Here is a 22604-nt window from a genome sequence, read left to right as displayed (position 1 = left end):
TCAAGTAAGCATGTCCCATATATCCACGCTTGCCACTAATTTCTTAATAGAGATGTTATCCGATTATATCCTTTATTATATTACCTTTTATTATATTACCTCAGTCACATGTTGATTAATTTTTTAAATATTTTATATTTATTATTATTCTTTTTATTTCATTATCATTAGTATAGAATTATATAATATAAGATTTTTTTTGGTATCCCATAGATATTTTCGCATTGGAGGCAATTATGTCCGAGCTAGAAACATCCACAAGTACGTGAAGCTAACTCTCCCAGCGGACATTGGCTAAATCTCCCAGCGGACATTGGCTAAATCTCCCAGCAGACATTTTTTCCATCCATAAGACTCGAACCTGATACCATACTTAAAAGGAATCAAACATGTATCGCTTGAACCAACGTCCATTGGTTATTATATAATATAAGATGTGAAGGAAGAGACTATTTTTAATTTACTTATTGTGGGAAAATAATATTGCAATCAATATATAATTTTATAATCTTTCACCCATTTATTTTCTTATCTATATACATATTTTAAAAAGAGGATTTATATTTAAACCAAACCCATGTACATCATATCAGCCAACAAAAATTAATAAACTATTTATCTTGATCTTATTTATTGCAATAAATACTTTGTAATAAAGTTTTATCATTTTAATATTACACCAACTCCAATAAGATTGACTCTCTTAATATTAGTAAAATTTTATGATGGTAAAGAATGATCAAATTCAAATATAAGTGAACCCAATTAATTTATTATAATAAATAATAAGATAAACATAAATTATAGGTAAACTCAAATATAATAAAACTAATTAAATTCTGGATGGGATGATACTTTATCAATCCAAATATATCTAATACATCTCCTCAACTATTACAAATAATTCATTTCAGAAATGGAAATAAACAACTAATTATATGATTTGACAAAATCATTAGTGATATGTTGTCACTACAAAATTGGAGGTATAATCAACACATAATATCACCATCGATATGAAAAGAATTCATTAGTGACATAATACATCATTTAGAGAAAATATATCACTGGAATGATCGCATGTGGATAAAGAAATCATTGGTATGATCACCACTAGGATAGTCGTCGATGGAAAAAAATCACCACAAACATATATAATTCGTTAATGGGAGGAAAAACACCACTAAAATGACCATCAGTGGATAGAGAACTCAATATTATAATCACTTGGAAATAAGATATCACATAGAAATTTATGATGTAAAGAATTGTCAATCTCAAATATGAATGAGTCCAAATAATTTATTATATAGACAAAAACTGTTACAAACATTAATATGATAATAATCTAAATAATATTCAACATGATAAACATAAACTATATGCAAATTCAAATAAAATTAAACTAACTAAATCCTATTATCTACTCAAATATATCTAACAACATTAACATTGTTTATAAAAAAAATTCCCTTTTCTAGCATTTCTATTTAAGCACTCATGTATCTTTGACCACAATACATTCCCTTTGTATTATTTTCTCTTCTACCTATGTGTCACCCTCTAAATTTTTCCCATTTTCTTTATGCACCAAATAATTTCCTCATCAATTCTCCATCACCATGGCTGAATCTCACTCTCCCACACCAACCCTTAGCCCCACCATAAGCACACTACATGATAATTATAACCACCACCCTCAAGAACATTCAGGCTTTGATTGGATGGTTCTTGTGGCAGCCATATTATGTGCCTTTCTTTGTGCTCTTGGCCTTAACACTATGTTACAATGTGTATTTCAATGTGCTAGTCGTGTATTCACTGAACCTATGCAATGGATTGCATCTAGAAGGCTTAATTCTGGGCTTAAGAAGAAAGAAATGGTAGCTTTGCCAACATCAACTTATAGCAATTCTGGGTCTCCATCTTCATCATCACCCTCTAATTGTGCTATTTGTTTAGCTGAATTCTTTGATGGGGACCAAATAAGGTTCCTTCCAATGTGCAATCACTCTTTCCATGTGGTTTGCATTGACAAGTGGTTGCTCTCTCATTCTTCTTGTCCTACTTGTAGGCACCTTATCAGGTCTAATGATTTACCTCACTCCATTCTACCAGCATGATTGAAATTAGGGCTTGAATAAGTTTTTCGAATTGTAAATCAGACTGATTTTATGATAAGTCGTTATAAATTTTTTGGACTATTTTGATTCTTTTAAAGTTTAAGAATTTGATATATAATACTTTATCTATCTTATGTGTTATGTGATGATTTGGCAAGCTTAGATTCGCATTATCATTGTCATGTTGTTGCTAGCTATGTTAAGTGATGACTCGTGTCATCCGAATCAACTTGACTCATTAATTTAAATGAATTGAATTTAAATGTTTATTAAAATATGAAATTTGGGTTTAATTTGTTTGACTCAAATATATATTCCATGAATTGTAATTTTCCCACTTTATTAATTTATGTTTGATACATTTTTAGTATATTAATTTAATGTTTAGAAGGTCAAATGAAGCTACAAAGAAAGCATAATTTTATATTTTATATTTAAAATTTATTACATAAATAATTTACAAATTTCAACCATTATTACTATAGGCCTGAACTATGGTCATGTAGATAATAAAGCATTACTCAACATTATGGATTTGTTTATTTAGCTAAATAAACGAGTTTGATCATTTGCACATATACTCTTTACATATAATTCATATATATATATATATATATATTAACATGAAGATGCCTAACAATGTACATCAACATCTGTGGTAAATATTATAGGTCATGCACATATAATATAATGTATACACTAAAATGGAAGTGTCTAACAATCTCCATCAGCATCATTGGGATGTCATTCATAAATTTATATCAATGAAACTTGTAAGAAGCTAATTCATACATTGTTGTGATTGAGGATGCTAAATTTGTAGGCCAAACTTCATGGAAAATAAATTAGTTTGGTGGGGGGAATGACACAATTATTGTTGGTAGTGCAAAAGTGATTTGGCCACTACACAGCCAGTGTAAGAAAGTTGTAACAATGGCATGATGGGAGACAAAGGGTGAGAAAATTAAAGGAAGAGTTTGGACAAGCTTATCCAATAGCTATTGATTTTCTTCACCCTGTTAGGCTTCCACTTTTGTGTGATATCATTCATACTTGGAAACTTGATTATTGAACACTTGCATAGGTAAGAGATTGCTTTATTTGGGTGATGCATTATTTAGTAAGGGTGAACATGATTCGACCTTACCCGCTCACCTGACTTGGCCCGATTATTTTATTCACCTGGCTTAGCTCGATCATGATTGATCACAAATAGGATCGGGTCTAGAGTCGTGTTCGTGTTTAAAATTTAGATATAGTCAATATTTAGGGTCGGATAGGGGACAGATATGCCCTTGTCCGAGCCTGTCCCATGATTACTCACTCATTATGTTTGTATGTGTCTCTATTCAATTGTGTACAAAGTAATGATATCTCTTTGGTCGAAAATATCATTCATTCTATAATTTTTCATCATATATACTTGCTTAACAATATATATACACATATAATTTCATATGTCAAATTATATATCCATAATACTAAATCATATTGAGAAGACTTTATCTAAAGGATATATGCATTATATTTAATCAGATATAGGGTCGAGTTCAGATTCATAGGTTAAACCAGTTGACATTTAGGATCGAGTTAGCTTCAAGTCTAGAACCAGGTCTGGGTTCGAAAAAAATAATCTGATTAACATTTAGGGTCGGGTAAGAGATAAGCCTTATCCAATCCATGTTCAACCATATTTTTAGTTTGTGTACTCCTTGGGGCCAATAAACACCCACCGAACCGAACTCATGCTAGTTTAGCTTTAGGTTAGTTGGGTTAACCCTATCTCAAACATGGTTGAATTTCATTCTAGAGCACTCTTTTGATTTTACTTATTTATCAAATAATCCTAAGGCTTTGTTTGGGAGTTAGGAGGGAAAGAAAAGAAGAAAGATCAAAGGGTTAGAAAAGGGAAGGAGGAAGGGAAAATGAAGGAAATACTCTCCCTTGTTTGGGAGTATGAAATTTAGGCTTTGTTTGGAAATGAGGTTTTAGAGGGGAAGTGGAGAGAATGGATGACTTTGAAAAACTTTCACCTTGTTTAGGAGTTGGATGAAGGAAGGTGAAGGTTTTGGAGGGTTTCTCAAATCCTCCAAAACCCTCCATGTATCTAACTTTAAAGTTCCCTAAATTTGGAGTTTTTTGGAGATAAAATGTCAAAATAGTTAAATATTTTTAGTACTATTTATACATTATTGTCCATTTCTCATTGTTAATTAGATTTTTAAAGGGAAAATAAAAAATATTCTTACATGCATTATCATTAGTTTACTTTCATTTGTCTAAATTTCATACTCCCAAACAAGAGAGATTATTTTCTTCCTTTTTTCTTCCCATTTCCTAACCCTTTGATCCCTCTCCTTCCCTTTCTCTCATAACTCCCAAACAAAACCTGAGGCCTTGTTTGGGAGTGAGGTTTTGGAGGGGAAGAGAAGGGAAGGGATGACTTTCGAAAGTCTTCCCCTTATTTGGGAGTTGGATCAAGGAGAGGGGAAGGTTTTGAAGGGTTTCTCAAACCCTCCAAAACCTTCCATGTGTTTATTTTTAAAGTTCCCCCAATTTGGGTTTTTTTGGAGATAAAATGTCAAAATAGATAAATATGTTTAGTAATAAAATATAATTACATATTATTGTTCATTTCTAATTGTTAAGGGAAAATAAAAAATATTCTTATATTATTATTAGTTTATCCTCTTTCATCTAACTTTCATACTCCCAAACAAGGGAGATGATTTCCTTCATTTTTCCTTCCATTCCTCCCTCTTTGATCTCTCTCATTCCTTTTCCCTCCTGACTCCCAAACAAAGCCTGAGAGAACTTCAAAAATAGACACATGGAGAAACCCTCCAAAACCTCCTCTCTTCTTCATTCAACTACCAAACAAAGGGAAAACTTTCCAAAATTATTCTTTCCCTCCCCTTCAAAATCATACTCCCAAACAAGACCTAAATTGAATCAAATTTGAATTTATATATCATTATCACTCCCACTCCACACTATTGAGAAACTATTTTATGATATACAATCAATTCTCTTAAATAAATTCAAATTGTAATAATGTACAAAACTTTTATGTGAATCGAGTGTATTAGATGAAGTAGTGATATTTATGACTCATATATCAGTAGATATATATTTAACTAATGTATTTTGGACCATTAATTCTAAAGTTTTAATTTTTCTACTAAAAAGACAAACAATGTTAGATATATAGGAGTTTATAGTCCCTATAAAGTGGGGGGCGTAAAAAGCAAAGCATAGTTGAAAAGACAATGTTAGCATTGTAAAGGGGATTAAGATATTATGTGTTTAATTAAATTTAGTTGGTAAAATATAACTGGTGCCACAAGATTTTGGCACATGAGATTGTACTCAAAATATCTCTTACAGAATTTGCATAAATAAGCATATTCCTTTCTAAATGCATTCTCTATCCGACAAATTCAAATGTACGATAAAGCCACATTGTTCCCATCACTTTGTGTGGGATGGATTTCCTCTGTAGTCTATTTGTTTTTGGAATATATTCCCTCCCTTTATTTCCTTGATGAGAAAAAATGTATAGAGACTATAAAAATTATTGTATCATTCACCTTTTAAATATAACTAATACAAATAAATGATGAATATGTGAACAATAACAAGGTCAAACAAAATTCTTCATGTACTCATATCTACATTATTTATAAGTATCATGCGGATGAGTAGCATTATCAATGAGTACACAAGAGTTTTCATTTTTAACTATTTATTTATATTTTATAAGAAATGGTATATAAATATAACTATTAGATGAATAATAAGGATATATATATATATATAAAATAATTTATGATTATAATCCAATCACTAAATTTATTATAAAATAATAATATAATAGATAAGATATAATCTTAAAATACATATATAATATTTAATTAAAAATAATTTTATAAATATGCAACTAATCAATTGACAAATATCTTAAAACTCATTCTCACCTACAAGTTATTATTACGAAAACTTTTTACTAATACGACTTGGATTTTTTATTATCCCAAGATGAATAATATATTGATTATTTTTAAATCGTTAAATTATCATTACATAAATATTACAATGTGTCTTTCTTGTTAATGACCATATGGGGTATAATTTAAGAAATTATTAAGTAATATAATAATGTGATTGTAATAACTATATTTAAAATTCATATACATTAAAAAATGAAGAAATATGATGTGAAGAATGAATAATAATAAATAATACTATGATTAAAAATAAAATAAAATATATATTGAATTTCTAAAAAAAATTAAAACATTTAAAGAAATTTAAAACATGTAAATTGTTGGAGTATATATTGTTTTTTCGGGGACATATATATATCGTTTTAAATACAGTACAGAATATATTAATCACCAAATCCCCCTCATGAAATATTAAATATTTATTAAGAGCAGTTATTGGCAATTATGGAACTAGTATTAGAGCAGCATAATTCACCCACTGTCCACACAAACCAAACATACCAAAATACTATACAGGTTGACCAACAAAGAACAAAGCCAGCCAACGATCAAACTGAGGAACAAAGCACAAAGCCTATTGATCAAGGAACATGACCAAAGGCAATTAACCATAACATCATACCAACTGTCCAAGACTGTCACAATACTTTTAATACACCAAACATTTATATTACTGATGCACATCACCAAGGAAGTCTAGGGAAATATCTTGTTAAGCAACTTAGCCATATTTTGTTTGTTATAATTACTTTGTTATTTAGGATTAGGTAACTTTATTTTCTCATATAAATATGAGTCAGCATTCCTTCAATATATAATCAATTCAATTGTACTTTTATCTTTCATCAATAATAACAGGTACTATTTAAAGTTCATTCTATCTTTTCTTTTGCCATATTCTTTCTTTTGCTGTGTTCTTTCTTCAAGCTTTTCATAGCTTGAGTCTTGCTGTTCTTTCACTTTCTTATAACTAGATCAAATTCCACTCCCCTTTCTGTGGAGATTAAAATTTACTAGGTGTTTCGATTATAACAAAAATCCAATAGAAATAAAACTAATTTTAAAAAAATCAAACTATCACTTTTTCATATGTGATAACTGATAGCATCATTTTTTACATAAATTTTTTCTATTCTTTTCCTCTTTAATTAGGACAATTGTTGACATTATTTGTTCAAAATTCCACTGATGTTTTAAATTACAATCTGCTATTAATATTACACAGGTAGTATTTTGATTTTGGCAATTTTTACCACCAATAAATAAAATTAGGAGTGCATTAATTATATATATTATTTTTATAATTTCCATAAACAAAACACAACTATATTGAGATGCCAACTAAAATTTCATAGTGAAGGTATGTGAGTTACTTCAATCTTAAAAATGATTTTTTCACTACCAATTATGAGAAAAAAATGTATGCATCAACAATGTATGAATTTTATATGTTATGATTGTATCATCTATCATTTATATTTAATTATTTTGACTCTTCATAAAAAGTAATATCAATGAATATAGATAATATATTGAGCGTGTATAAATATTTACACTAATAATACATATATATTATACTAAAATATTATATCCAACCAAATCAAAACCTTATTAGTACACTTGGTATTATGTTTAATGGATCACTTAAATATGAACATGTTTTTAAATTTATTCATATCTATCAACTATATTAGATTTTGTCTATTCTGTTTAATCTATTGTTCAAATCTATTTACTTCATATAATATTATTTTCCTATATTATATCCAACCATCTAATAAAGTATTATTATCTCGCTTTAATTTTTTCTCTACCAAAATATTATATCCAACCATATGAAGTATCCACTACATCGAAGCATTATTAGAACAATTATTATTATGGTTATTATCATTAGTGTATAGGTACTTCGTGCCCGCCGGTCAATATTGTATTATTACATATTTAATTTTTATATATTTTATTTTTTACAATTAGAATATATTTTTTGTATTCGTTTTACTTTATATTATAAAGTTTGAGTGTTTATGATAATGTTTAGTCTAAGGTGAGAGATGTAATTAATTAATGTGTTGATAGTGGTTAATTAAAATTATATGGTTTTTTGTAAAAATTAAATAATATAAAGGACAAAATAGGAAGTAAAAATTACACTATAATAGAAGTTACACCATGTTTTTTCTTTTGTATACGGTATAGATAGTGTTTATAGGCGAAGCTAGGGGATTTTGATTGAGAAGATGAAAGAATAATACTATTTTGTTTAGTTGATAAAGTGACAAACTTGGGTTTTTGTTTTTGTTTGCAAAAATTATGTAAAAAGTTTGGCTTCTAGACTTTTTGAAATAATTATAGTTATTTTATGATTAAACCAATATCTAAAACTATTCTTAAACTAACCCATCACATTCAAAAATATTCTAAACTTTGAAGACATTAGTTTTCACTAAAAAAACAATCACAACAACATCAACACAATTGAATAAGTGATTATATTAGAGATTTGATCCCTACATGTACCCTAAAAAGCATACAACAACTTAAATGAAACTTGTAAGTTTTTATGTGAAAAATTGTTAACAAAAAGACAGCATTAATAATTAGAATGAAACACATACCATGTTTTTATGAAGAAAAATGAAAAAAAGTAGAAGGAATTTTTTTGTATTATCAACAATATATTTTGGGTGAGAAATTAATTTCTTTCAGAGTTTGTGATAATCTCTTTCAATAAGTATCATTCACAAGAATTGAATTAAACCTCTAACTTTTTGGTCATATTGTAATTCTAATATATTGAAAATTAGATTATTATTATCACTATTTTTGGTGAAAACAAAAAGTCAAATGTATATGGGTACGTGGAGGTAAGTGAGACTTGAATAACATGCAAGGAATAGCACAATCAACATGTCAACTTCTCTTCAAGCCACGTTCTCTTCATGCAAGTAGTGCTCTTTTTCTTTATAAACTTACACAATAACACAACCTTAAATTCAGAAACAAAACTTGTAGTTTCAAAATCAGAAATCACCTCTTTGTACTTCATCTTCTAACTACTATCGAAAATGCCAGGCCTTACCATTGGAGACACAATTCCTAACCTTGAAGTTGAATCCACTAATGGCAAAATCAACCTTCACAACTTTTGTACTGATAGCTGGACCATTCTCTTTTCTCACCCTGGTAATTCTCAATATCTATCATAGCTTTTTTTGCACTATTTGAGTTGTTATGTTGATGGTTTCATTTGGTTCCTTAAATGTTTCTTATTCTTAGTTTTTTCCATGCATGATTAGGTGATTTTACACCGGTTTGTACCACTGAACTTGGTCAAATGGCAAAGTATTCCTCAGAGTTTTATCAAAGAGGTGTGAAGCTATTGGGTTTGTCATGTGATGACTTGAAAACCCACAATGAGTGGATCAAAGACATTGAAGCCTACACTGTAAGTTTCTCACTGTTTTCATGGTTCTTATTTTGATTTGTTAAGCACTTTATTCACTTCTATGTGTGTGATAAATTTTATATTTAGTAATGATTATTTTAGGTCACTTTTTTCTTGTACCTTATTAACACGTACTTATGATCATTGATTAACATACTTTATAAGCATTAATCATATGATTTTCATTATGGAACTATAAACATTGATGAGCAAGCATTAAGATGCTTTATAACCATTGATCAAAAAGAACTTTGCAAAGTAAATTAAATAACAATGATAGATCGTTTGATTTGGAAACAAAAATGATAGACTATCAGAGTTATATAATATGTCTACTAAAGAAGTTCACAAAAAAACTATGAAGTTAACATTCAATAAATCAATGATTTTTGAGGATCTAGGGTTGTTTTCGTTGTTGCATGCAGCCAGGTGCTAAGGTAAACTTTCCAATAATCTCTGATCCCAAAAGAGAGATCATCAAGCAACTTAACATGGTTGATCCTGATGAAAAAGACTCCACTGGTAACCTACCCTCTAGGGCTCTTCATATTGTGGGCCCAGATAAGAAGGTACTAATTTTCCTTTACCATATAATAAATTAATGAGCATAATATTTATGCACGATTTATATACAGTCAATACAATTTATTGTCAAATATTTCATATACAAAATAAGTTAATCTAAGCTAATATGTTAATTGGTTATTTCTTGTAGATAAAGCTGAGTTTTCTGTACCCAGCAACTACTGGAAGGAACATGGATGAAGTGCTAAGGGTAGTAGAGTCTCTTCAGAAGGCATCAAAGTTCAAGGTTGCAACCCCAGCAAACTGGAAGCCAGGGGAGAAAGTTGTCATTTCACCTGATGTGACCAATGAACAAGCCAAAGAGATGTTCCCTCAAGGATTTGAGACTAAGGATCTTCCATCAAAGAAGGAGTATTTGCGTTTTGTTAAAGTTTGATGTGGTTACTACTTGAGGGCAAATCAATGCCAACTATCATAATTAAACTATATATGTATAGTTTAAGTACTCTTTTATGTGTAGGCTTTTTGTCATGTTATATATTATAGTATATAATGTGAAGTATAATATACACCTAATGTATCCTTTTGTTAACTTTGAACTTCATGTCTATGGTTTCCATGCTGTATACAAAGCTTAAACTATGAAGTTTTAGTTTAAACTAGTTTGTTCCTCCACTTTTAAATTGGTTCCTTTTTTTCCTTAAGCATGTTATTTGTTAAATGCAAATAATAAAGACAATGGAGAAAGGGTAAATTAGCAATCAAGTAACTTAAGACACTATGACATGGATTTGTAAAGAAAAATACTACCATCTTTTGTAGTGGAATTAATGTAGGCTAATGGTTACGACTTCTGAATGCAAGATTGATACACAGTGGTCTGAGTGAGTTAATGTAGGTCAAATAAGTTATGTTTCATTAGTTTTATAGGTTAAAGTTCATTTTCTGATGGTACAATTTAAAAAACAATAAGAACAAGATTGTTTTTGTAAGTTTTTTCATTCTATTGCAAGGCCAAGGTGGTGGGTTTGCACTCTTATACAAATTGTTAAAACTTGATTGAAAGGGATCTCTAAGACAATACCATGTGATCTTTCTTCTGCATGCCTCCTTCCTTTAACCCCATTCAATAATCATTTCTCTTTGAATTGGGTTGCATGAGTCCCTTCAAATCTATATATAAAACACCCTCTTGCCTTCACATTCTACATAAGTCATTTGCAACCTCAAGCATTACTACATAGACACTTTCTTCTCAAATTTGAGAACTTTGCCTTGTTCTACTTCCTGCAATCAAATTTGAGGAAGAGTTTGGATACGATCATCTCTCACAATTCCTTGCAGCGAAGATGTCTTCCAACATATAACTTCTCAAATGAATAATCTCAGTATAGTAGTGAAATTTTGTAAAATAGATTAGTATAGACTATAGACAATCATAATGACAAATTCAAAGATTATATATATATTGTTTTGTGGTAATGACAATGAATTCAATTACTCAAGTGCTTCTCTTTATTAATTACAATCTTCACTTCTCCCTCTACTTGGTCTCTTTTATCAGGATCAAGGGTGCTTGATGTAATAAAAATGATACTTGATTGCTGTCATAAATTCCAAACCAGAACATAAGATACAGCCTCTTCACATAACCAGGGCAGGTCCACATTAACAAAGGACTTAAAATAAAGGTTTACTTATTCCCATGAATTTCAATGCATGACATTTGTAACACATAAATTTTTGGGTCACCAGGCACATTGTTTAAGTTTATATACTTCAGATTGTCTTTTTTATTTATTGAACTCTTGCATATGCCTTAAAAGTTTCCAAACAATTCCATGATCACTGCCATGGCCCCAATTAGGAGGCTTAGAATCAAGGCTTAATTATTAATTACCCTTGAATAACAATGGCCTACTTCAATAGCAAAAGCTATCACTTATTCCATTGCCCTATGGTTTATGTATAATTCTGTGTTTGTAGATTTTCACTTCTTTCTTTACCAAACATTTGACTATGCCTCAAAATTTCCAAACTTCAATGATCAGTGCTGCTTACATTGGAGGCCAATTATAGTTACTATATGAAGTCCATATTTTCTCATTCTAACTAGCTCTATGGTCGAAGTGAAATTTTGAAAAATTAAATCTGAGAACTTTGAGTAACAAACATTTCTGCATTTGTTGCCCTATAAGGCATTTTAGGCAAGTATTATATACACATTCCCTTCATGAAACTGCAGAGAAACTGATAAACTTGGCTTGCCTCTATAAAGTAGATATTCTCTAGTCAGAGCAATGGAACAAATCAACAAACTTCAAATCATAGTTAACTTTATGATACATGCTTTATGATGTACCTGAATCATAACGAATTTAGTACATGGTAAGGTAAATGAGAGAATTATATAATTATGTTTCAAAATTAATTTTTCTATTTCTTATGAGATTAGGTTATAAACAATGTTTCAAATTTTTTTAAAATCTAAAATTCAACCCATCAAAACGTATGGATCATGATTAAGTCAATTGGTTAAATTTGTTTTTATAAGAAATAATGTTTTAAAAAGATGATTATAAGTGACTATCAACACAGTCTCTTCCATAGACTACATAATGGATATACATGTTGCACTACTTTTGTTACAGGGAGGATGTTTCAAATAAATATAACTAGTACTTATAAGGTTATGGTGAAGAGGGAGGATATAAGAAATGAAGTGTAGGAGGTTGTGGGTTTGAGTTTCACCGTAAAAAAAAAGAGTTATATTATTTGATGATAAGGGTGAAGACGGTTGAGGATGAAGTCTGACTCACAACAAAAATACTAATATACTAATAACTAATAACAATTTGCCGATAAAAAATATATATATAATCACTCCACAGTGGACAGCTTTTACTGTTTTAGAGACTAGTGAAATGGTTGCCTTAATTGTGGGACCATACTTCATGTCTTCCAAGTACTAATAATATTAGTTTGGGTATTGTCACAAAAATGTGGACTTTTTATCTCAGATTCTATTGTTTGAAAATCATTGGATATATTTCATTTTCTACAGAGTAGATTGCAAGAACTGTTAGTTTATCAACATTATTTAGAACCAATGTGATATGTTGTGAGCATGTCTGATACATTAGACCTGCTATGCAATTATTAACTTATTTGGTGCCTACTGCCTAGTCTCCTTCCCAAGGTGGCAACTATGTTGACATGAATTCTAAAATCATAACATCTTGAAGACAATATTATGTGATTTTTCATAGTCTTTGTCTCCCACTAGACCCCATCAAATAATCCCTCAACCAATCTTTCATTTTAACAACAATAACAATAAAGCTTTAGTCCTAGTAAGTGACATTGACTAAGGCTTTGTTTGGGGGTTAGGAGGAAAAAGGAAGGAGATAGATCAAACGGTTAGGAAGGGGGAGGAAGGGAAGGGAAGGGAAAAGGAAAGAAATCCTCTTCCTTGTTTGGGAGTATGAAATTTAGACGAAGGAGGGATAAACTAATGATAATGTATGAATATTTTTTTATTTTCTCTTAAAAATGTAATTAACAACGAGAAATAGACAATAATATGTAATTATATATTATAACTTAACATATTTAACTATTTTGATATTTTATCATCAAAAAATCCAAAATTGGGGAACTCTAAAAATAGACACATGGAGGGTTTTGGACGGTTCGAGAAACCCTACAAAACTTTCCCCTCTCCTTGATCCAACTCCCAAACAAGGGTTTCTAAGACTTTCCAAAGTCATCAATTCCCTTCCCTTTCCTTCCTCTCCAAAACCCCACTTCCAAACAAGGCCTAAATAGATTGAATAACGCCATAATACTTTATGATAAATTATGTTTATTGACGAAACATTTATTTCTAAATCATTCTTAGTAGTTTCACTTATCATTGTTCTTGACCATGAGACATCATACAACAAGTGGTTGTGGCTAAATAAGTAGATGATGAAATTTTCTATTTCAATTTCTTATTTTCACTTGGGCTTATGTTTGTTATATATATATATATGGATGAAATTTGATCTCATGTCACATCCATTGGCCCCATATTTCACAGGGTGTTTGCTTGGAATCTGATGTACACAAAATATGGTTCATGGTGGGTCATGATCATGTATTCAGTATTGGTTCTGTTATTGCCTCCAAACACTGTGTTTAAGAGCTATCAATCAAGTCTTGCTCATGTTATAGATTTCATACTATCACTATGATATTAGTTGGTAAATGATGCATATCCACATAATTGTCAATATAAAGAAACATGTGAGATGTCTAAAGCATGAACAAACATTAGTCTTAGAATTATTTTAAGTGGGTTCTTTGTAGGCCATTCCTTTGAGAAGGTGGGGTATACTTTCTTTAACAACTTGTTAATCCTTGATAGAGGCCTCTAAGACAATACCATGTGATATCTCTTATGCATGTCCCTATCATTTAAAACCTCTCAATAATCATTTCTCTTTTGATTGGGTTTCAAGAGTCCCTTAAAGTCTATAAATAAATACATCTTCCCTTCACAATTAACACAAGTCATTTGCATTCCTAACATTAAAACTTAGTCACTTCTCAAATTTGAGAATTTTGCCTTGTTCTTCTTCCTACAAACAAAAACAACAAATGGGTTTCCATTTAACTGCTATTCGAAGGGCATCACTTGGTGCTAGCAAAGCAGCTTCAAAATGTATAGAAGTTCCAAAGGGGTATCTCGCAGTGTATGTTGGAGAGAAACAAAAGCGATTTGTGATACCAATATCATACTTGAACACACCTTTATTTCAAGATTTGCTGAGTCAAGCTGAGCAAGAGTTTGGATATGATCATCCAATGGGTCGTCTCACAATTCCTTGCAGCGAATATGTCTTCCAAGATATAACTTCTCAAATTAATGGGCTTTAAATCTCAGACTGTATTTACATAACATAGATTAGTAGTGAAATTTTGTACACTAGATTAGTCTATATCCCCATAATAACAAATTCACATGTTATGTTCTCTATTTTTGCCTAGTGACAATGAATTCATCTACTCAAGTGTTTCTCTTTATTAATTAATGTTCACTTTTTCCTGCACTTAGTGTCTCATGTTGTTTTATCAAGAGCATGGCTACTAATACCTGTATAAATGAAACTACATAAATTCTAAGCCAGAACATCTATGCCTGTATAAATAAGACTATATATTATTCTCATGAATTTCAATAGAAGACATATGAATCTAACGAAAGTTCTCAGTCATTGGATGCATGGTTAGGTTTATCTACATATGCAGATTCTGTTATTTCTTTAATCATGTTGAAGGCCAAGGGCACTTGCTGTAATTTTCATTTGCTCATCCTAACAGTTCAGTGGCCCAAGTTGGAAATTGGAAAATAATAGAATGAGATCAGTGTTTAAGAAATCAAAAGTTCTATATTTATTATCTAGGTAGCCTCTACAAATTTCTGAAGTGTTCAGTTTTAAGCCCTCAGAAAAGCAACTTTGGTTGGTTCAGTCAAATGTATCTTCATCCAATAAGAGCCATCCAGCAAATCAACAAAGCTCCAATTTAAATTTTGTATATTTTAAGAGGATGAGCTTGACACAAAGGTAAGGTTGTTGCGAGCCAGACTCCTCTTTATTACTGGAGAGGACAGTTAGTTAAAAATATATAGAAAAACCAAAAAACAATGACACTTTTATCCGCTTACTTTACATTATTATTACATTTTGTCCTCTCCAGTAATGGAGAAGAGTCTGACTCAGTTGTTGCTTAGCGACCAGGATGTAACAGGTTGAAATCCTGGAAACAACATTTTCGTTTGCATGGATAAGACTGTATATATCTACCATTCCAAAACCTTACTAAGTAGGAGTCTTATGTATTGACCGGCATTTTATTTTATGAGTTTAGTTTTAAGTAGCATGCATCCCTTTAATGTTGTTTGGCTTGACCAGACAATATAACAAATTTAACTCTTGGTCTACTTTTGTATACTAGAGAAGACAAATTATAAATCATTTTATGGTCTATTTAAATAGAAGACAATTTAAAGTGATTAGAAAAGGTTCATAAACAATATAAGCTTACATGCAGATTAAGTAGTCAAATAATCTGACCCATTAATAGATGAATATCATGTTTTGATTACTATGATATGTGAAAAATAAAATAACCCAAACACACACTAAGAGAAAATGGGACCTCCTCATATTAGTGAACTGCAACATCATTTGTTTAGTGCTTGTGGTAGGAACCATTCAACCCCATCATACATCATGACAAGTGATTGTGGCTAAATAAGTACATCATGAAAAAATTTCTATTTGAATTTACTAGCTTTCCTTGGGCTTAATTATTTCTTTCATATATATGGATGAAATTTGATCTCATGTCATTTTATTAACTAAGTTAGTTGAGATGAGAATCATGGGACTTATTGGAGACATGGACATATAAGAGGTCAAATGACATTGTCTTAGAAGACAAGGCACTATGATATTAGTTGGTGGATGATGCACATTGACAACAATTTCAATCTGAAGAAACATGTGATATGTCTAAAGCATATCAAAGGATGAAGAAACATTAGCTTATGTAGATGTCTTTGGATTATTTCCAACTTTTCAAGTAGGTAATCTGTTAGCCATTATTTCAGAAGGTGGGGTATGCATTCCAATTTTATTTCCTAACCTTTGAAAGTGATATGCCTAAAGAGTCTGAGCCAACAACAAACATCAGGTTTAATGCAAGTGGCAGTATTATATGGCATATTCCCCTAGCCCCTTTCATCAAATTTTTCTCTTGGAATTGGGTTTCAAGAGACCCTTAAAATCTATATATAAACACCCCTTTGGCTTCACAATCAACACAAGTCACTTGGAACCTGAAGCATTACAATTTAGACACTTTCTTCTCAAATTTGAGAATTTTGTCTTGCTCTTCTTCCTGTAAACAAATACCAAATATGGTTTTTCTTTATGAGGAACACAATCAAAATCTCCTTAATTCATTGGGACTAAAGACATATTTAAGTCAAAATTAACACTACTTTTTTCGATAAGGAAAAATTATATTAATAGGAGTACAAGGAGTACTTACCCAATACAAAGAGAAAATCAAATATTGATCTTTTAGAAGTTAGATGAATACAAGTTTTTGGATCATTACACCAATTTGCAAAAGTTAAAGAAATTGGAGATACAAATGAAGAAAACTAAGTCCAAGATCTAGTTTGAATCAAGTTCAATAAATGAATATAGCTCACATCCTTTTCCCCAAATGTCACTTCATTTCTCATAATCCATAATGACCACACCACAGCAAACCACAACATTCTCCACAACTTTAAGCTTTTAGATGTACTAAATGAGTCATGAAGATTAAACAACTCTATAATTGTTGGCGGAGCATAAAAAGAAATTTATAACTAAGAGTAGAAGCCTTTCCACACACTCATGGTAAACTCGTAAGATAAGAATAAATGCTCAATAGATTTCACATGATTATTGCACATGACACAACTCATACTAATAGTCATAATTATCACATTCCTTTTAAGTAATTCATTCTTGGTTTACAATCTCCCTCTTAAAAGTTTCCAAACAAAACAACAAACACTACTGAATCCTATTGCTCTCTAATCTTTAGTTTTCTATTATACTGTTCCCTCTCCCAAGATAGAGAAGCTCACAAAAAAATTGGTTTTTAAGATTCAATCCTAATCCTGGCCTAGCAATAGAGAAAAAGCATTGTTCCAAAAGTTATGTAGTCATGGATCCTAGATTTAGGAAGGCATCACACAACCCTCTGAAGTTTGAATTACAGCTTACAATAGATGTAAGTTGAAAAGTTGTACCATATTAAGTCTAAGAACATGAAAAAGTAAACCATCAAGGTCATTTTCATAGGCAAATTTTGCAAAAGGGTGGGGCATATATTTTTATATCACAATTCTCAAGTAACTGTGTTGTTTGATCCATGTAGCCGACTCCACCTAGTGGGATATAGGCTTGGTTGTTGTTGTACAATTCTCAAGTAATCCTTGATGAAAACCTCTCTAAGACAACGCCACGAGTTTTAATGAGTTCTATCTCTCACCACATAGAAGCTTGCATTATGCATATGTATCAGTCACTGAGTTTACAAGCCACAGAACACAAGTCATTCTTACACTGAATTGGCAGAAATCATTTCAATTTTACTGCATTCTTGAACCACTTTTTATTTCGAGAAATGCTTTGTTTTGCACTAGTTTTGTTACAGGGAGGATGCTACTAATCAATATAAGTTATAACCACTCCACACTGGATAACTTCTACTGTTTTAGAGATTATTGAAGTGGTTGCCTCAATTGTGGGACCATGCTTTATGTCTTGCAAGTACTAGTAATGCTAGTTTGGATATTATCACAAAAAATATGATATTTTCTTACCTCTGATTCTATTATCTAAACATCTATCAGATAGATATCATTTTCTATAGATCAGATTCCAATAACTTGTGGTTTACCAATACTAGAAGCTATGTGATATGTTTTGAGCATGTCTGAAACATTACAAGTAGGCCATTACATCAGCTATGCAATTATTATCTTATTGTCTGTTAAGACTCTTTCTGAAGGAGACAACAACTTAGGCATCAATCCTCAAATCTAAATCAATCCTTGTTAAACACCTTGTAGACAATATTACAATACCATGTGATCTTTCATAAGCCCTTGTCTCCTACTAGACCCCATCAAATAGCCCCTTAACCATTCATTTCAGTACAGAATTGTTTCCACACAATAAGGACACATTTTATCTATATATACACTCAACTCATCATGGCATTCTCAAGCAATATAAGTCACTTGAAAAATAAGATTTCAAAATAATCTATCTTAAACAAGTCCTTGAATTCTTGGTGTGTAGCAAAACATATAACAATGGGATTTCGCTTACCTGGTATTAGAAGGGTTTCATTCCAAATTGCTTCCAAAGCTATGGAAGTCCCGAAAGGGTACCTTGCAGTCTATGTTGGAGCAAAAATGAAGCGTTTTGTTATTCCAGTTTCATACTTGAATCAACCTTCATTTCAAGTGTTACTTAATGAAGCTGAAGAAGAATTTGGATATGAGCATCCAATGGGTGGCCTTACAATTCCGTGCAGGGAGGATGCTTTCTTAGACATTGCTTCTCGCTTGAATAGACTATAAGTCATACCGAAGGAGACTGATATAGATTAGTTGAGGCTAATTGGCATTGTATAGCAGACACTTTCATCTTTCTTGTTATACTTCTTTGGAAACTGTAAAATGCATCTTATTGGTTGCTTGAAACAGTTATGAATATAGATATTATACCTTTTTAGTCAAATTTGAATTGGTTTTTTCATATTATGTTATGAATCTTTTCAAAGTTATTTTCCCTTGTAGTGCTTTAGCTACTTTTCAAAAATAACTTCTAACTGAAAATAAGATATACCTAACTTCACTTAAGGATTGGATTACTCAAAATTCTAACATGTCTCTTATTAACTCAAAACCAGTATATATCATGATAACAAATAACAAGTGGTTGTGGCTACATAAGTAGATCACGAAATTTATTTCAATTTCCTGGTAACTAGATATGGTAAAACCCCTCCTCTGCATTCATATCAAGTAACTACTTTTTTTTATAGTAAAGAAATTACTACAGTTTATTATAGGACCAGGAGGGAAAATTTTATTTTATCTCCTAAAGATACTAAACCAAACACAGTTTATTTGGTTTGCTGAACACTGAGATTTGATGAGAAAATGAAAGGAATATGTTGTGTTAATTTAAGTAGGATAAGGAAAAGTGAAAATATTTTAAATCTAAGACTGGGTTACAAAAATTATGTTTATGTCTATATGAGGCTTTATGTTGATATGTTTAGCAGCTACCGAAGTGTGAAGTAACATCTAAGAACACATCTTCTCTGCAAAGAATTGTGAAACTGCCCATACCCAAATTCTTCCTTGGTTTGACTCAGGAAGTCTTGGAATGAAGGTTAGGTCAAGTATGACAATGGAAACACAAACCCTTTTCTCGCATATAAGAGGTCAAATGGTGTTGTCCTAGAGGACTTTCTCAAGGATCAACAGTTGAATTAAAACAGACATATGTATGCTAGAAATGTCTAATTTGAGCAAGTTTACATATAATCAATTAAGTTGGTGGAGAAGGTGCCAGAACTTTCATGTATGCATATTTACCTGGTGTTAATTGGAATCAGATGAACAAAAAAAATGTGGTTTGTGATCATGTAATTCAATGTTACAATTATAATTAAAATGGTTGCATAAAATGCTTGGCCTATTTGTACAGACATTTACCATTTATTCCTTCCTTGTATTAGTAATATTAAAGGAGGTGACTCTGATTGTTTCCAATTCCAGTGATGTAACTAATCACTCTCTTTACATATATAATCATTTCAAGTACCAGTAGCTGCAGTTGGCCTACATTAATATGAACACAACATTTCACTTGTTGCATGTCTGAAACTAGAAAAGTAGGCCATGAAGGTCTTTTTTATAGGAACATGGTGTTCTTAGATACAACAAGGAATAAACTAACTAACAAGCTTTTTCTTTATCTATTCTTCTTGAATTTATGACTGCTGTATTTTGCAGTAATGCCATAACTGAGTGGTAATCTTCCATCATGCCATCACTGATGTGTAAACTAAAGAATTTTCTTTTGAATGAATCAAACTCATTTCTTTCAATGAAAAGCATCATGTATACCAGAATATGGACATCATAAATCTTATTAGCGAATTATGGAACTATAAAAGGCTGTTTGGCCATAGAGATTACATATAAGAGTAAACTGGAGCAGATTACAAAAGCCTCATACTGTATGGAGGAGGCTACCCATTTTGTAAGCTCCCAAAACTAGGCATGGTAGATACAAAGAAAAAATAAATAATGTAGCCATTTTTGCAGAGGGAGCATCATAATAAATTGATGACAGCATAGAATGCCTCATTTTATGCAACCAATACTTCTTGAAATCTGATGTACACATAATATGGTTCATGGTGGGTCATGATCATGTATTCAGTATTGGTTCTGTTATTGCCTCCAAACACTGTGTTTAAGAGCTATCATTCAGGTCTTGCTCATGTATATAGATTTCATACTATGACTTTGATATTAGTTGGTAAATGATGCATATCCACATAATTCTCAATCTGAAGAAACATGTGAGATGTCAAATTTGCTAAGTCTTTGAATTATTTTAAGTGGGTTATTTGTAGGCCATTCCTTTGAGAAGGTGGGGTATACTCTTTAACAACTTGTTAATCCTTGATAGAGGCCTCTAAGACAATACCATGTGATATCTCTTATGCATGTCCCTATCATTTAAAACCTCTCAATAATCATTTCTCTTGGAATTGGGTTTCAAGAGTCCCTTAAAGTCTATAAATAAATACTTCTTCCCTTCACAATTAACACAAGTCATTTGCATTCCTAAACATTAAAACTTAGTCACTTCTCAAATTTGAGAGTTTTGCCTTGTTCTTCTTACTTCAAACAAAAACAACAAATGGGTTTCCGTTTAACTGCTATCCGAAGGGCATCACTTGGTGCTAGCAAAGCAACTTCAAAATGTGTAGAAGTTCCAAAGGGGTATCTTGCAGTGTATGTTGGAGAGAAACAAAAGCGATTTGTGATACCAATATCATACTTGAACACACCTTTATTTCAAGATTTGCTGAGTCAAGCTGAGCAAGAGTTTGGATATGATCATCCAATGGGTCGTCTCACAATTCCTTGCAGCGAATATGTCTTCCAAGATATAACTTCTCAAATTAATGGGCTTTAAATCTCAGACTGTATTTACATAACATAGATTAGTAGTGAAATTTTGTACACTAGATTAGTCTATATCCCCATAATAACAAATTCACATGTTATGTTCTCTATTTTTGCCTAGTGACAATGAATTCATCTACTCAAGTGTTTCTCTTTATTAATTAATGTTCACTTTTTCCTGCACTTAGTGTCTCATGTTGTTTTATCAAGAGCAAGGCTACTAATACCAGTAAAAATGAAACTACATAAATTCTAAGCCATAAAGTTTTTTTTGCTATTACCAAGGGTATCCCTTACTTTTTGAGTAAGGAACTAATCTCTTTTGGGTGCATAACTGTCCCTCCAATAAGTGTCGCTCACAAGAATCGAACTATTATGCCCATATAAACGAGACTATATTATTCTCATGAATTTCAATAGAAGACATGTGAAGCTAAAGAACTTTCTCAGTCTTTGGATGCATGGTTAGGTTTATCTACATACGCAGATTCTATTATTTCTTTAATCATGTTGAAGGCCAAGGGCACTTGCTGTAATTTTCATTTGCTCATCCTAACAGCTCAGTGGCCCAAGTTAGAAATTGGAAAATAATAGAATTAGGTCAGTGTTTAAGAAATCAAGAGTTCTATATTTGTTATCTAGCTAGGCTCTACAAATTTTTGAAG

The 22604-nt window shown here is 31.2% G+C and overlaps 5 protein-coding genes across 5 annotated transcripts in view; 4 read left to right on the top strand and 1 right to left on the bottom strand.

Annotated features, from left to right (window-relative positions):
* On the top strand, positions 1522–2130 carry LOC109362031 (RING-H2 finger protein ATL74-like). Its single transcript, XM_019607606.1, has one exon. The coding sequence runs from the start codon at positions 1623–1625 to the stop codon at positions 2121–2123; it is 501 nt and encodes a 166-aa protein (XP_019463151.1). The 5' UTR covers positions 1522–1622; the 3' UTR covers positions 2124–2130.
* Positions 9106–10742, top strand: LOC109362119 (1-Cys peroxiredoxin). Its single transcript, XM_019607699.1, has 4 exons — positions 9106–9316; positions 9430–9578; positions 10004–10147; positions 10294–10742. Exons 1-4 carry the CDS (start codon positions 9199–9201, stop codon positions 10537–10539), a joined length of 657 nt encoding a protein of 218 aa, XP_019463244.1. The 5' UTR covers positions 9106–9198; the 3' UTR covers positions 10540–10742.
* On the top strand, positions 18844–19480 carry LOC109362121 (auxin-induced protein X10A-like). Its single transcript, XM_019607701.1, has one exon. It carries the CDS (start codon positions 19036–19038, stop codon positions 19303–19305), a length of 270 nt encoding a protein of 89 aa, XP_019463246.1. The 5' UTR covers positions 18844–19035; the 3' UTR covers positions 19306–19480.
* Positions 20861–22604, bottom strand: part of LOC109362117 (E3 ubiquitin-protein ligase UPL1-like) — a 61887-nt gene continuing 60143 nt past the window's right edge. Inside the window, exon 18 of the mRNA XM_019607692.1 lies at positions 20861–21124. The gene's annotated coding sequence lies outside the window, so the exon portion shown is untranslated. The remainder of the gene's footprint in view (positions 21125–22604) is intronic.
* On the top strand, positions 21527–22096 carry LOC109362120 (auxin-induced protein 15A-like). Its single transcript, XM_019607700.1, has one exon. The coding sequence runs from the start codon at positions 21671–21673 to the stop codon at positions 21947–21949; it is 279 nt and encodes a 92-aa protein (XP_019463245.1). The 5' UTR covers positions 21527–21670; the 3' UTR covers positions 21950–22096.

The sequence above is a fragment of the Lupinus angustifolius genome, chromosome LG12 (genome assembly GCF_001865875.1).
Source record: "Lupinus angustifolius cultivar Tanjil chromosome LG12, LupAngTanjil_v1.0, whole genome shotgun sequence".
NCBI lineage: Eukaryota > Viridiplantae > Streptophyta > Magnoliopsida > Fabales > Fabaceae > Lupinus > Lupinus angustifolius.
Note: the sequence above shows the minus strand (reverse complement) of the source record. Positions and strands in the feature narration are given on the sequence as shown.